The sequence below is a fragment of the Medicago truncatula genome, chromosome 4, assembly GCF_003473485.1.
Source record: "Medicago truncatula cultivar Jemalong A17 chromosome 4, MtrunA17r5.0-ANR, whole genome shotgun sequence".
Taxonomy (NCBI): Eukaryota; Viridiplantae; Streptophyta; class Magnoliopsida; order Fabales; family Fabaceae; genus Medicago; species Medicago truncatula.
The window spans coordinates 6,359,014-6,374,732 of NC_053045.1; the positions used below are offsets into that span (position 1 = coordinate 6,359,014).

A 15,719-nucleotide genomic window follows, 5' to 3' on the forward strand; every position below is an offset into this window, starting at 1 on the left:
ACCATTCTGAAAATTAGTGCTCTGATAATAAAACAGACTTGATTTGGTGTTTATAGGTGGAAATATTTTTAAGATGTGAAGTAGTTTGCTATAGCAGTAGTATACAGAGACAATAACTCAAGGAAGATGATTATTTTGAAGAAATGGGAATGATATGTGGAGCTATTTATTGTTGAACATTGCACACGGTTCATATTTGCTCTTTTGAGCTACTTGTAAAAAAAAAGTTAAATAGAACATTGTTCTTTTAAAAAAAAATACATTTTTATTTTATTACGGACCTCTTTTCACTTACAGAGCCGAGCCTCCAAATTTGTAGGAACGGCCCTGCAACCATATATCACCATTGCAACTTATAGAACTACCTTACATTTCTCTATGTGGCTCCATTATAGAGAGAAAAGCTTTTCCATAATCTGGAGTATATGTTATTATATATTAACGATCATAGTAGGTTTTATTCAAGTGCCAATTTTAGTGGTCGCGATGGTTATTTTTTGGAAAGCCTGTGTTGTTATTGTTTGGAAAGCCTGTGTTGTCGCGCATGGAAAAAAGAGATTGTCTGCTTGGAATAGTCGCTTTCTTTATTTTAGTGGTCGTTTGATTCTTCTAAAATTTGTCCTAACTTCACTCCTTGTCCATGTTCGTTCCTTCTTCAAAGTTCCGTCAAGTATAATCTCTTCTCTTGAATCTATGTTGAATAAATTTGTTTGCAGTGGATACGTCTTGTGCTAAAAATATCACATTGTTGGTGTTAATATATTCTATTTTTGCATATTAAAAAAATTATTTTTTTCTTTTTTACGTATGGTTTTGATGATGACATTTGTTTCTTCCTCTTGGTGCCATATAGTTTTGTTGAATGCAATTTTGTTGGCTTTTTCAAGAGAAAGATGCTATTGGCCATTGATAATACTACAAAGGGACTTATCATCAGCCATGCCGGCTTTACACGTTCTTTACCATAATCATTAAGTCAAGAGTCTCTTTCCTTACAATATGATTTATATTTCTGTCTCTTCAGAAACTAATCCTTAAAAGAAATTTTTTTGCCAAAATATTTTTTAAGAAAAGCTTAGACAAACATAACTGGAAACATAAGGTATATTGCTAAGAAGGTTCCCTAAAATTGAATGGGAAAGGTGAGACTACCTGTCAAAAATGAATGGAAGAGTTGGAAGTCATGGTGTGAGTGACCACACTGCTCTTCTTCAAAGAAACTTCTCTTGTACTCTAGCTATTTGCCTGTTTGCAACTATATATATAATACCATTTATCACATACATCATATACATCAAACTAAAATTGTGTCTTGAGAGTAATCAGAGAGAGCAATGAGAATTTCATTCCTTCTCTGTTACTACTGCATATATATCACTCATGCCTCAGCCATATGTCTTGAGGATCAACAATCATTGTTGCTCCAATTCAAAAAAAATCTCACATTTCATCCTGAAGGTTCTACCAAACTAATATTGTGGAATAAAACCACTGCTTGCTGCAATTGGAGTGGTGTAACTTGTGACAATGAGGGACATGTTATTGGCCTTGACCTTAGTGACGAAGATATCCATGGTGGATTTAACGATTCAAGCAGTCTTTTCAATCTCCTACATCTCAAAAAACTGAACTTGGCTTATAACAATTTCAATTCTCTAATTCCATCAGGATTCAGCAAATTGGAGAAGTTGACTTATCTGAATTTGTCAAAGGCTAGCTTTGTGGGGCAGATTCCAATTGAGATTTCACAACTTACAAGGTTGGTTACTCTTGATCTCTCTTTTGATGTCGTTCGCACGAAACCTAATATCCCAAATTTACAAAAGTTTATCCAAAATCTCACCAATATTAGGCAACTGTATCTAGATGGTATAACTATAACATCTCAGAGACATAAATGGAGCAATGCTTTGATACCTTTGCGTGACCTACAAGAATTGAGCATGTCTAATTGTGATTTGTCAGGATCCCTTGATTCTTCCCTATCAAGACTACAGAACCTGTCAGTCATTATTCTTTATCGAAACAATTTTTCATCCTCATTGCCAGAAACATTTGCCAATTTTAAAAACCTAACCACCCTCAATCTTCGAAAGTGTGGATTGATCGGTACATTTCCACAAAAGATCTTCCAAATTAGGACACTGTCAGTTATTGACTTATCTGGCAACCCCAATCTCCAAGTTTTTTTTCCAGACTACTCACTTAGTGAATCTCTTCATAGCATTATATTGCGTAACACAAGCTTCTCTGGACCACTTCCACACAACATCGGTAACATGACAAACTTATTGGAATTGGATCTTTCTTACTGTCAACTATATGGAACACTTCCCAATTCACTGTCAAACCTCACACAACTTATATGGCTAGACCTTTCTCATAATGATTTAAGTGGTGTAATTCCATCATACCTTTTTACACTCCCATCATTGGAGGAGATTTATCTTGCATCCAACCAGTTTAGTAAATTTGACGAATTCATAAATGTGTCTTCCAATGTGATGGAATTCCTTGATTTAAGTAGCAATAATCTATCAGGGCCTTTTCCAACATCTATCTTCCAGCTCCGTTCACTTTCTTTCCTCTATCTTTCCTCTAATAGGTTGAATGGGTCACTACAACTAGATGAGCTTTTGAAGCTTAGTAATTTATTAGGACTAGACCTTTCATACAACAACATATCAATAAATGAGAATGATGCAAATGCTGACCAGACTGCCTTTCCCAATTTTGAACTTCTTTATTTATCATCCTGCAACTTGAAAACTTTCCCTAGATTCTTGAGAAATCAATCAACATTGCTATCTCTAGACCTTTCACATAACCAAATTCAAGGAGCAGTGCCCAATTGGATTTGGAAACTACAGAGTCTTCAACAACTTAATATTTCACACAATTTTCTCACAGAATTGGAAGGTTCTTTGCAAAATCTTACTTCCATTTGGGTATTAGACCTTCATAACAACCAAATTCAAGGAACAATACCTGTTTTTCCTGAATTTATTCAGTATTTGGATTACTCAACCAATAAATTCTCTGTTATCCCACATGATATTGGTAATTACTTGTCTTCCATATTGTATCTATCTCTTTCAAATAATAATTTACATGGAACCATCCCTCATTCCCTCTTCAAAGCTTCAAATCTTCAAGTGCTTGATATTTCCTTCAACAACATTTCTGGAACAATTCCTCCATGTTTAATCACAATGACTAGTACCCTTCAGGCATTAAATTTGAGGAATAACAATCTAAATAGCTCCATACCAGATATGTTTCCAACTTCTTGTGTTGCAAGCTCTTTGAACTTCCATGGAAATCTCTTACATGGGCCAATTCCCAAGTCCCTCTCCCACTGCTCATCGTTAAAGCTATTGGACATTGGATCAAATCAAATAGTTGGTGGTTTTCCATGCTTCGTGAAGAATATACCAACACTTAGTGTATTGGTTTTGCGGAACAACAAACTTCATGGTTCCATAGAATGTTCACATCATTCACTAGAAAATAAGCCTTGGAAAATGATTCAAATTGTGGACATTGCTTTCAACAATTTCAACGGAAAACTACAAGAAAAATACTTTGCAACATGGGAAAAAATGAAGAATGATGAAAACAATGTTCTATCAGACTTTATCCACACGGGGGAAAGGACAGACTACACATATTATCAGGATAGTGTGACAATTTCTACTAAAGGTCAAGTGATGCAGTTGCTTAAAATTTTAACAATCTTTACAGCCATTGATTTCTCATCAAATCATTTCGAAGGACCAATACCACATGTGTTGATGGAATTCAAAGCAATCCATTTTCTCAACTTTTCGAACAATGGTTTCTATGGTGAAATTCCATCAACTATTGCAAACCTGAAACAACTAGAGTCCTTGGACCTCTCAAATAACTCTTTGGTTGGTGAAATTCCGGTGCAACTTGCAAGTTTGTCATTCCTTTCTTATTTGAACCTATCCCTCAATCATTTGGTGGGGAAGATTCCAACAGGTACCCAACTTCAGTCATTTGAAGCATCTTCGTTTAGAGGTAATGATGGACTATATGGTCCTCCGCTGAATGCAACACTATACTGTAAAAAGCAGGATGAACTGCACCCACAACCAGCATGTGAGAGGTTTGCTTGTTCAATTGAACGGAATTTTTTAAGTGTGGAATTGGGATTTATTTTTGGACTTGGAATCATCGTTGGTCCCCTCTTGTTTTGGAAGAAATGGAGAGTAAGTTATTGGAAACTCGTAGACAAAATTCTATGTTTGATTTTCCGGAGGATGCATTTTGAATATGTAACTGATAGAGGACAGACATACAGAATTTTAAGGTGGTGATAGAATTAATGCTAGGGATTGTGATAACTATTAAAATAATGTTTTGTATTTATATTTAAGTTGTACTTTGTGTGTATTAACTTTCGTTGAGAATTGTGGAGATAGTGTTTCATTCAAAACAGAAATATATAAGTTAATTTATAACTATAAACATCATAATCAAACTGGATACACAAAGAGGATACAACTCCAAAATCAAGATATAGAGCCTTTAAAACATTATATATCAACCCAATTACTTCATTTTGGTAAAACAATTGCTTAATTTGATTTTCTGATTGTCAGCTAGATAATAAAATCATTTGACATACATGGTATAGTACTTCAGTGTTTTTGGTCTTATTATGTTCTAAATTTTGAAGGTCTGACTCCGTTCCTGTGATTTCCAAATTTTGAAAGGCGGTGAACATAACTACACTAATAATGCATGCTTTAGAAGTAGAAGTTTATCCAGCATAATAGTATCTGAGAGTTAACATACATTCTGTCATGGTGATAAAGAATATAATGTTGTTATAGTAATTTGTGTAGAACTTAACACATTTCATTTTCTCTTTCACAAGTGTTGTTTCTTTCTTTTCTTTTTTTTACTTTAAGTTGAGGAATTGGAGATATTTACTATTTCTTCTTGAAATAACAAATTTGGCATGGGCTTGTTTGGTGTTTAGGATAGGATAAAGAGTTGAATGAGAAGGTGATATGATAGACACTTGTTCATGAAGCATTATATTTAAAAATTTAAACTCATTGCACTCAAGAAAGAAAGACAAATGCCAAATTACTTAAAAGATATAATTCTTTAACTAAGTTTATTTAGACTTATCACATCAGCACTGATATGACATATCTACTGTGACTTGAATTCAATTCCAAAATTCTCTAATTGGTATATTGTACATTAATTTCATTGCAAATCTTCAATAAAATTGTATAAGATTGTATATCCCCTAATCTAACTTTAATCTTCAAAGACAAATGCCAATTGCAAATTCTGAATTCATAAATTGATTCCTTGCATGTCTTAAGTCTTTCCTTCATCTCATGTGTTACACAGCATTTCAACCAGAAAAATATTGCTCCAAGAATTTTTAGACTTGAATCATAGACAATTAACCATGTTTAGCATCTAATAAGTCCAACTAATAGTTAATCTATTGAGTAAACCAGAACAAGAAAGGTACTTATCTACAATCACAAAAATCATTTTAGCTTTTCCTTGATGACCATTGACCAAACAGGTTCAAAGGTTAAGGAAAAAATTAATGGTGTTAACATCCTAAATCAAGGATAGCTACATTCGTTGGAACTATGACCATAAGAATCTGTTGCAGCAACTGCAGCAAGTCGGCCTGCGTCATTCTTCAAACTCCCTCATTAACAATTCTTCTGATCTAAGCAGCTCTGGTTCTTCTTCTCTGAAAGCAAAATATAACACAGTTAATATTTCTGATAGATAGCGAAGTATTCAAGCATATACATATAATATCTCATGAATGTTCCAAGTGTTTAGTCATCTGGACTTAAAAAAGTGTCATTTGGACTTGAAATGTGATAATGCACAGACTTGTCATCTGTAGGATCTTTTTATTTCAAATACTAACTATACCAAAAGCTTAAGTTGTTAAATCACATCAACAATTTTATACTTAAATGAATTGAGTAAATTTACCTGGGCTTAAAATTGTTATGCTTCTTGTGAAGGTATTTGTAACATTCGAACAATCAGAGCCTGGAAAAGTGAAAATTTCTCAGTAAACTGTGGGACAGGTCAAAATTAAGATAATTAAGATAAGCAATTATTTTCGTTACCTTGTATGTTCATATTTTTCTCACATAGAGCTTCTACTGAAGTTGATGGCAGTTCCGGGATAACTTGATTATCATTTGAAACAATTGAAAAATCAACACCCTCACAAGAAAAATCCAGATCGCTTAACATTTCAGCAAATGAGAAGTCTGACCCCAAGGTATCAAAATTGGGGAAATCAATGTCATATAAGTGAACTTCGTTGTTAGACTCTGATGTAGAAATCTCATTAGGCAATGATTTGTCTGAATCAAAGCTCTGAGGCATATCAGAAGAATCAAAATTCAATCTGCTTCTTACATGATCCCTCTTACTTGCCTTGTCTGAATTCATTTTAACAGGTGAAATACAATGACTACTCTCTATATAAGCCATTTGTTTTGCAGGGCTAACCATAACTCTCTTGGTTGAAATTACAGTGTAACAAGTAGATGTACCCTCTACGTTGCTAGGTGCAGCCTGAGAAATCTCAGGAGGGGATATATTTGTATTGCTGTGACTGGAATTTGTTCTCGGAGGCGTCTTTGGAACTTTTGAATTGGTTGGGATAGAAGTTCGAGCCGGATTGAATAAGCATTTCACAACACTGGATCCTTGAACCTGTGTTCCACTTGGTACACAGTTCACAGCCGATGATTGAGTTGCAGAAGAAGGGTGATAAACTACTTGATGATTGACTACTTTGTTTGATTTTGGCAGTGTGTCTTGACCTGAGAGTGAGGACAGAACAAATATTAAAATCAACAATTTCATGAAAGATTAACGCATATACATATCAGATGCACAAGCTAGGAGACAAGTACAACTATACCTGAGACAGGAATTTTCTTGCTGGTAGTGGATGATCTACCACGAGGTCTTTTTGCAATTGAAGGTACATGCTCCACTGCTTTAGTATTTTTTCTCTTTCTGTCAGATACACTCAAAACAGGTGTTTCGAAGCTTCCATTCTCTGAATTGGTGTTGTTAGACTGAGGTGCTGAGAGCATATTTGATGTGGTCTGTGTTGCAGGGGAAGCAGCAGCAGTAGTAGGAGCACCTGAAAAGTCAAATGTTAAAAAAGTTTTCATTTCAATTGAAACTTAGTCCTAAAGTGGTCAAATCCAGAAGTAATACTGAAGAAAATTGTGACTAAGTGAAGATATGTAGAAGTCCCCATTGTACTACTCAGAATCAAAATATGGTAAACTAACCCCCAACAAAACCTTGTAGTATGAATGTTATGCAACTTTTAAGTACAAAACGATTCATACATAAAAACACCAAATTGAACCTGAACATTGTCAGAGAAATTCATTTGATCATGTAAAGTTTATGACATTCTTTGTTTAGAATTACAGTATGCAACCAGCCACACCTAAAATTTAGCCATAATTTTTAGCAGTTGTCAGCATTTTCTATAATCATGAAGTAATTTTTGCACGAGTGCAATGCTTATAGACACAATCATCACAATATCAAAATAATAACATATTCACACATGATTTTGTTCTTTTTCAGTGTTATTTAAATATCTTGTATCTTTAATTGATTATATCTATAAATGCTACATTATTGCAAGAATTAATCTGCAATCATCAACCTTGAATGACGACACAATAGATTGCAATTCTCAACAATATCAACCACTCATTGGATCACAATTCTCCGCAATATCAAGAACCACAACACGACCACAGCTACAATCTAAAACCCTAAGTCTATAACGATGAAGCACATACACACCTCGGATTAGACGTGTCCCAGGTTCAGACATGTGTTTGTGTCTGTGTCGTGTCCGTATTCGTGATTCATATGTGTATAATAATTAACCAGCCCTAACAAAAACATAACTAACATCACCTTATCAAGTAAACACACCCACACATAACCTAAATTAAAACAAAATGATCCCAAAAAAAATACTTTTCAACCCTAATTAATCAAGAAAATGTGTTCTCACCGAGATTCGCTTGAGGAACTGCAGCAGGCACTCCATTCGCATTGGTTAACGGAATACTTTTACTAGCATTGTAAACATTCATAACATTCTGCACACCATTCAAGAACATCTGAACCCGGTTCTTCTCTTGTTCCATACAAACCCTTTCTTGATCCAACATCACTTTCTGCTCCTTCAAACATATATACTCATCAAGCATCTCACCTAAACTCATCAAACTCTTCGGCACCTAGAAATCAACCAAACCAAAAACAAACAAATAAATACATATACATAAAGATCCAATCTTTACCACATAAGAAAATGACCCATTTGAGAAATTTGAATAAAATCAAAAAAATAATCAAAAGGGGTTGTAAAAAACTCAAAAGGGTATCAAGAAAACGATCCAATAGCGAAAATGAATGAAAACAAGAATTAACAAAAAGGGTAGTGGAAAAACCTCGTTGATGGGTGAATTAGCGATGAAAGAAGAAGCTTCGATCCGAAACAATTTACGAGTTTCGGTGAAATTGTTGTCACAGAGGTATCTGTCAACGATGAAAGCGATCTGGATTGGAGTGACTTTGCCTTTGCCGAAGGATTCAGGTTTTTTAGATTTGGATTGTTTAGCCATTGTTGTTGTTGTTGTTGTTGTTGTTGTGTTTGGTTTTTGGGTTTGAGATTTGGTTTTGTCGTCACTATTGTGAAGTGTGTGTTGTTGTTATTTATTTAGGGTTTGTGAAAAAGTTGAAAAGAGTGAAGAAGGAGGGAAGAAAGTGTGGTTGTGAAAGGCGGGATGAGGTTTTTTTTTGGGGTTTGGTTTGAAATTTATTGACTGTTTTGGCGGAAACTGCAAAACAGAACGTTGCTTACCGCGCGGAGTTACTTTTCTTTTGTTTTTTTTTTTTTTAACAATTTTTCTTTTGGTTTTTTGACTGATTCATCACTATCTTTTTCAATTGTGAAAATAAAGGGGGAAAATATCATCTAGAAAATGAGAGAGAGGAAGTATGTGAGAGATCTCCTCAAAAATATCAATATATGGAAGAGATACACATCTTAGAAATTCATAAGTCTTAGAGTCTGAACTATGTTGTATTTTGTGAACATCTTTAATTGTTTATCAAGTGTTCAATTCAAACAATATTTATTTGTAATTTCTGTTCGTAAGAAGTCTTTTGCTTGCATGCTTGAGCATTGGAAGTTTCTTGCTTGTGTGCTTGAACAATTGTAATCTTGTGTAATAATAGTGAAAAATCTATTGTAAGTGACAATGGGACTGGACTACTTCTGGAATGTGAAAGGAACTAGTATAATTGTTTGTGCCTTTCTCTTTTCTACTCTATGTCTCTTTATATCCGCTGCATTTAACTCTAAACATTGATTCAGATTCTGAACTCTATCAGAAGCTGAACTTTGGACTTTGTTAAAAAGAAGAAGAAAAAAAACTAACACAATTCAACCCACTTCTTATGTTATTTTCACCTTCATATTGAAGTGTCAGATACTTATTATCTATATTTATAATTTCAATCAAAATCAAATTAATTTTAATCAAAATTTCATAAAAACTATTGTTCGTAGGCATGGCAACAAAACCTATACCCGTGGTTACCCGCCCGAACCAAACTCAATTTGACGGGTTTTCCCCGTTTTGACTGGGTTTGGGTATGGGTTTTCCCCGATCTCGAAACACGGGTATGGGACGGGTAACGGGTATATAGGTACCCACCCCGAACCCATACCCAAACCCGTCCCAAATGTAAAAAACTACTTTATGTTGATATGTTATCTTATTTTGTTTGATAATTGTCATGTTAATAAAAACTACCATTGATATTTAAAGGATCAACTAAATAATTTTGTCTAACAAATGTGAAAGTGAGCTTATTGTTGGATAATGTATTACAACGTTGCTCTTGGGGATGCAAAAAAACTTATATTTTTTATTAAAAAAATTATTCAATGCGGGGACGGAGATGGGGCGGGGATACCCGAACCCGTCAGGGACGGGGATGGGATTCAATTTCTCATCCTCGTTGGATATGGGTAGGGTAACGGGTAAGTATATGAGAATCGGGTATGGGGATGGGGAAGGTAAAACCCGTCCCCACCCCGCCCAATTGCCATGCCTAATTGTTCGTAATTTATACACATTAAGACAATAAAAAGAGTGTTGTGTCCGTCTAAACGCTGGTATTTTATAACATGAGGATGCAATTGTTTTTGTCCAATCACAAGAGGAGAAAAATGGTTGTCACTAGAGTTATCTAATAATAATTGTACAAATATTCTTGTAATTTGTGTGAACTTCTTTTTTCTGGTTTCTTGGCACTCGTGCCGAAGGGACCGCTTTCGCAGTGTTAATATAATTCATTTTTCCTTATTTTTAAAAAAATTGTACAAATATCACTCCTCTTTTAAAAATTACATTTGCTCTTTATAATCTCTTCCAATTAGTTGAAAATATATATATATATATATATATATATATATATATATATATATATATGTCAATTAGATTACACAGTACACATGTTTATTTTAAAATATAATCTATATATTAATCTCTATATTGTCGTCAGTGTTGGAAGTCAAAATGTTTCCTACTATATACTAAAAAATTTGAGTAATGATATTTGAACAACCAAAACTAAAAGTTGTCAACTTTTGAGACAATTCTTATGTGCTTTCATTGTGTTTTTACTCCCTCTCTTTCTTTATTGTTTTTGTCGTCTTAACAGACTTTTAATTGGTGAAATATCATTAATCAAAAACTTTTATGTTTGAATATTGTTTATTTGGTGAAATATCATTAATAAAAAACTTTTACATTTGACTATTAGTATGATAAAAATAACTTTTTGAACCGCTGAAAAGAAAATGTCAATCAGTTTATTTTTAACAAGAAAATGTGGTTCATATTGAGATATATAACCAATTAGTTTGTAAGTCAAATAGCCTTATATTAAAATAAAACATTGTCACACGTTGCCATAAGATAAGCATCCCTAGAACAGGTGTAAAATTTCAATCTTCTTCCTTCTTGGAGAGTTTGAGGAAGAAGAAAATCAGTGTAAGAATTTGATTGTTGCATCCGAAATATCAAAGCTCGAAAGATTGTAAGTAATGGTTGACCAACTCTGAGTCTTTTACAACAATGAACCTATTAAGTTCAACCCGCTGTACAAAAATCAAGATTTGAAAGTCTTATTCTTCAATAGTGTTTTCATCTTTGTTATATGCACCAACACTTAAAAATTACCCAACGCATTATAGGGCACCAGCTTTTTTAATTAGATAATATGTATAATATGTATAAATATTTTAAGAGATGAAAAATTATTTTAATAGCATTTATAAATGATTAAAGTAGTAACGATTTTCTTGAAAGGAAAAAAAAAAGTAGTAATAATTTTTGTTTTAATACTAACAAGACACATGTGAGTTTGCACAAGTATCTTTTTATTTCTACGCATGAGTGCAAAAAGACGAAGGGAAGAAAAAGAAGAAAATATAAATGAACATGAAGAAATAAGAGATAAAAAATAATGGCTTAAATGCTTTTTTGGTCCCTTAACTATTTAATTGGTATCGTTTTGGTCCCTTAGCTAAAAAAAAGATTGTTTAAGGATTTTAAGTTTTTTTTTAGTCTCGTTTTGGTACCTTCGGTTAGTTTCCGTTAGTTTTAATAAAAAACGTTAAGTGTGGACACGTGTCACCTTGTCATTGGCTCTGAGATTTTTTTTTACAAAAAAAAATATATTTTAAAAAATAATAATAATTTTTTTGTAAAAAAAAAAAAAAACTCAGAGCCAATGACAAGGTGACACGTGTCCAGGAGTTAACTTTTTTTAAAACCCTAACAGAAATCTAACAGAAGGGACCAAAACGAGACTAAAAAAAAACTTAAAATCCTCAAACAATCTTTTTTCAGTTAAGGGACCAAAGCGATACCAATTAAATAGTTAAGGGATCAAAAGAGCATTTAAGCCAAAAATAATTTATGCTAATTTTAAAAGCAACGAATGCAAGAATTATAATTTATCCAAAAAAAAATGGAACGTTATAAAGTTTTATACAATTTATTTATGAAAAAAAAAATGTTATTTGAAAGATAACAGATGCATCTATTTTATACACCCTCCATTTGAACTAGGTTTGTTTTGAGCTTATACAAACCAGTTTCTACAAATAAATAAGCTTTTATGTATTATAATAAGTTTGTAAATGTAGTGAGAATTTATAAATTAATATAAAAATTTATTTATTTGCATAAGTTCGAAATGAGCCTAATTCAAACGGTATAAATAAAATAGATAAGTTTGGGCTGATTTTCTTCCTTTCTGATTTTACCATTCAATGAAACTATTTTATTTACTACTTTATCCTTCTTATAATACAACTTAAATTATTAATTCAAAAATAGTTAAATTCCATTAAAATAGGAGCAATCTCACCACAACAGGAAGAATGATATCTACAATAAAGTATGGAGAAAATAGGAGATTTTAGGTTAGATTGTTTATTTTTCTAGTTATATCTTTAAATTATTTTTTATTATAATAATGTATATTGTAGATATCATTGCAAATGATAGAATTTTATATTGTCAGTGTAATTTAAAAAGATAAGCATATTGTTACAATCCTGAATCACAAACATCCATACATATAATTTTAATTAAAATTTAACTAATTTCATAAAAAATACTGTTTATAATTTATACGTGTTAGTACCATAAAATAAGCGGAAAGATGGATATGAAGTCCCCGTCTAAACGCTGGTAATTATATACAAACTTAATAAAGGTTATAATTTACAATCATTTATATTTGTAACTAACATATATAATTCTTTAAAATAAACTAACACATATAATATTCATTATCAGATCACATGTATGACTCTAAGATTTATATTTAATGCACGGAGGAATTTGGAAAAATGATCCAAAATTCATGCATGAAGTTAGTTGGTGGTATTCTTAGTGGCTGAAATGTTTGTAGTTGGTGTTGGAATTTTGGTAATTGATATGTATGACTTCTTTTTTACATTTAATATGAATGACTCCTAATGTCATGTTCAAAACATGAGAATGAGGTAAAATATCAATTGTGTATGATTCATCGAATATTGAAAATTTCTTTATTTTAATTTAAATCTAATAGTAATAATATATATTATTTGTGTTTCAGTACTTTTTTTTAAATTAAAATTTGTAATAATTAAATTTCTAAGTCAAAATTAATATTCTCAACCTTATATCAAGATTGTCCAAGTTCAATCTCTAGTTGAAATAATATTTGATTTGGTTTGCTTACCTCCTCGTTGAATTTCATATGACCACGACCTCTTTTCTTTAAAAATTTGAAGGATAAAATCAAACCTTAAACTTCTATCAAACTTTCAGAATATTAGCACCAAATATTTTTAAAAAATAAAAACTGTAACAAAAATATTTAAAGTATTCAAGCAAAATAAACAAAAATATTGATTATATAAAAGAATTGAAATTAAAAGTATACAAGTGAAACTTTCATCTTGCAATGGTAAGAAATTATCAAAATAGTGGCGCATAGATCATGCGCAATGGTGCACTAGGCAGCCCCTTATGTGCAAATTCTTGCATTTTCGTCATGTTTTCGATCGTTCTTCTGTCTGGAAATTTTTATGAATTTGAAATGAATTTTCTTAACTTTGTATTATCTTCAAAAACCTTCTAAGAACCATTAATCTTAAATCTTAATATTCTAGATCCTTCATGTGATATCTTGGTTTGTCGGTTTACATGATTTGGGATAAAAGTGAATTGTAATGACTCGAGTGAAAACAATATAATATGTTCCTCAAACCATTGACAATTCCTCTAACTCTCATCTTGTTTGTCTTCAAATGCAAATAAAAGTACTAAAAACATAGCAAAAATATATCATATGATGTTTCGTCATCACTTATTTCAAACAAATCGTTTTAACGCCAACCTTTGAAAGTAAAACTTGATCACTTTTATTTTTAATGTCAAATTCTCTCAGACTGAAATGAGATGAGGATGGACATGTTTGTTTTATACGAGCTATGTCTTCGAGTACAAAAAGGAAACTGGAACAAGAATGACTATTTGAATTTAAACCAAATATTGGAAACGCCTAAAGATGCGCCAAGATTGTCTAAGATTCTAGTTATAGGTGTATGCTCAGCCTCTCTCATGATGGAGAGCTGATGATGACCTAACATAGTAATATTCTTGCATGTTAAGTACTATGATAGTGCTCCGAAAGGTGTGTCCTCTCATGCTTAACATCATGATTGGGTTGAAAGATCCCAAATGCCACCATGTTGCCACAGAGCCATAGAAAGTTATATCTCTGTATATAGAAGCAAATCTCTGTCGTAACCGATTCATTATTTAAATCACATTTTTACCTTTAAGAACTTATAAACCTTTTTAACTGCTTTCCTAAACCGTTATTGCTTTTATCTTTATTCTATTGTTGTGACATTAAATGATTTATTTTATTTTCTTACAAACAAGATTATTGTTAAAAGTACTACATGAAGCTATAACGCCCCAATCTTTGTGGGTTCAATCTTTTATAATATTACTTAGACAATGTATACCTGTATTTAGTTAAACCACTTCAAAATACACAGTGTCTTCAGGCGTAACAAAAGGTATCTCAGTAAATGATGATAATTTTAGGAATGAAATCAACCAAAATAATGATTTTTTTAAGAACCGCTTACAATTCAAATGTGACAATCAAATTGAAATGGATAAAGTATTCACTCCGTCTCAAATTACAAGTCATTTTGGTCATTTTACGCGTATTAAGAAATGTAATTAATTTTGTGTGTAAAAGATATATTATGAGTTGTTTTACAAAAATGCCCTTAAAAAACGGGTAAGAGAAATATAAATTAAATAATGAAAAGTATAATAGAAAAAATAACATTAATGTTTTTATAAGTATTCTAAGCGACTTATAATTTAAGATTTTTTTTTTTAAAGCGACTTATAATTTCAGATAGACATAGTTATATTTTTGCTAAAGTACTTTTAATATGTAATGCATTTATCAGTATCATAAGTGTCAAGTGTATTTATCAGTATCAAATTGTAAAGTAGAAGATATTGAATTAAAAGTTATACAAATAATATTAATTAAAGATATGATTGAAAAGAGTAATTAAAGTTGCATTGAAAATTGAAATAGTTAATTATTTTGTGACATATATTTGTTGCAAAAATATCAATTACTTTCAGATGGAGGAAGCATAAATAAGACAAAGTTACACCTGTGGTCCATTAATTTTGAAACACCCTTACTAGAAATCACCTAGGATATCTAGCATGTGTGTTAAACTTGGCGTCGGATACATTAAAATTATAATAAATAGATATTCTCTGAACAAATCATAGAATTTCTTGCATGTTACCTCCGAAATAGTTCCACTGACGTGTACTCTATATGGTCAAGCTACTTCTTCTTCTTCATCACGAACCATCTTGTCGTATAATAACTTGTATATCTGAAATAAATAAAAGGGATTGGGGTGAGACAAGATGTCTCAGTGAGTTCCACCTATCCTAGGCTATAGGCAACCTCGGGGAACCTAGGATCGCCATCTGTTACTAAACTCA

General features: G+C 32.1%; 2 protein-coding genes across 2 annotated transcripts; one reads left to right on the forward strand and one right to left on the reverse strand.

Moving 5' to 3' along the window:
* The first annotated feature begins 1,334 nt into the window (after positions 1-1,334).
* On the forward strand, positions 1,335-4,343 carry LOC120579861 (receptor-like protein 6). Its single transcript, XM_039832578.1, has one exon. The coding sequence runs from the start codon at positions 1,335-1,337 to the stop codon at positions 4,341-4,343; it is 3,009 nt and encodes a 1,002-aa protein (XP_039688512.1).
* Positions 4,344-5,399: 1,056 nt separating this feature from the next.
* On the reverse strand, positions 5,400-8,882 carry LOC11414283 (uncharacterized). Its single transcript, XM_003604763.4, has 6 exons — positions 8,535-8,882; positions 8,093-8,321; positions 6,962-7,189; positions 6,153-6,860; positions 6,013-6,072; positions 5,400-5,758 (listed from the first exon to the last, which is right to left on the reverse strand). The coding sequence occupies exons 1-6, from the start codon at positions 8,706-8,708 to the stop codon at positions 5,718-5,720; spliced, it is 1,440 nt and encodes a 479-aa protein (XP_003604811.2). The 5' UTR covers positions 8,709-8,882; the 3' UTR covers positions 5,400-5,717.
* Between the last annotated feature and the right edge of the window lie 6,837 nt (positions 8,883-15,719).

Bases quoted from the DNA above. Each gene is read 5' to 3' on its own strand.
- LOC120579861 (XM_039832578.1), top strand. From the start codon at position 1,335: ATGAGAATTTCATTCCTTCTCTGTTACTACTGCATATATATCACTCAT.
- LOC11414283 (XM_003604763.4), bottom strand. From the start codon at position 8,708: ATGGCTAAACAATCCAAATCTAAAAAACCTGAATCCTTCGGCAAAGGC. The intron at 8,322-8,534 runs GTTTTTCCACTA...GTTGATTTCTAG, and splicing joins CTAATTCACCCATCAACGAG to GTGCCGAAGAGTTTGATGAG. The intron at 5,759-6,012 runs GTAAATTTACTC...TTTTGCTTTCAG, and splicing joins CATAACAATTTTAAGCCCAG to AGAAGAAGAACCAGAGCTGC.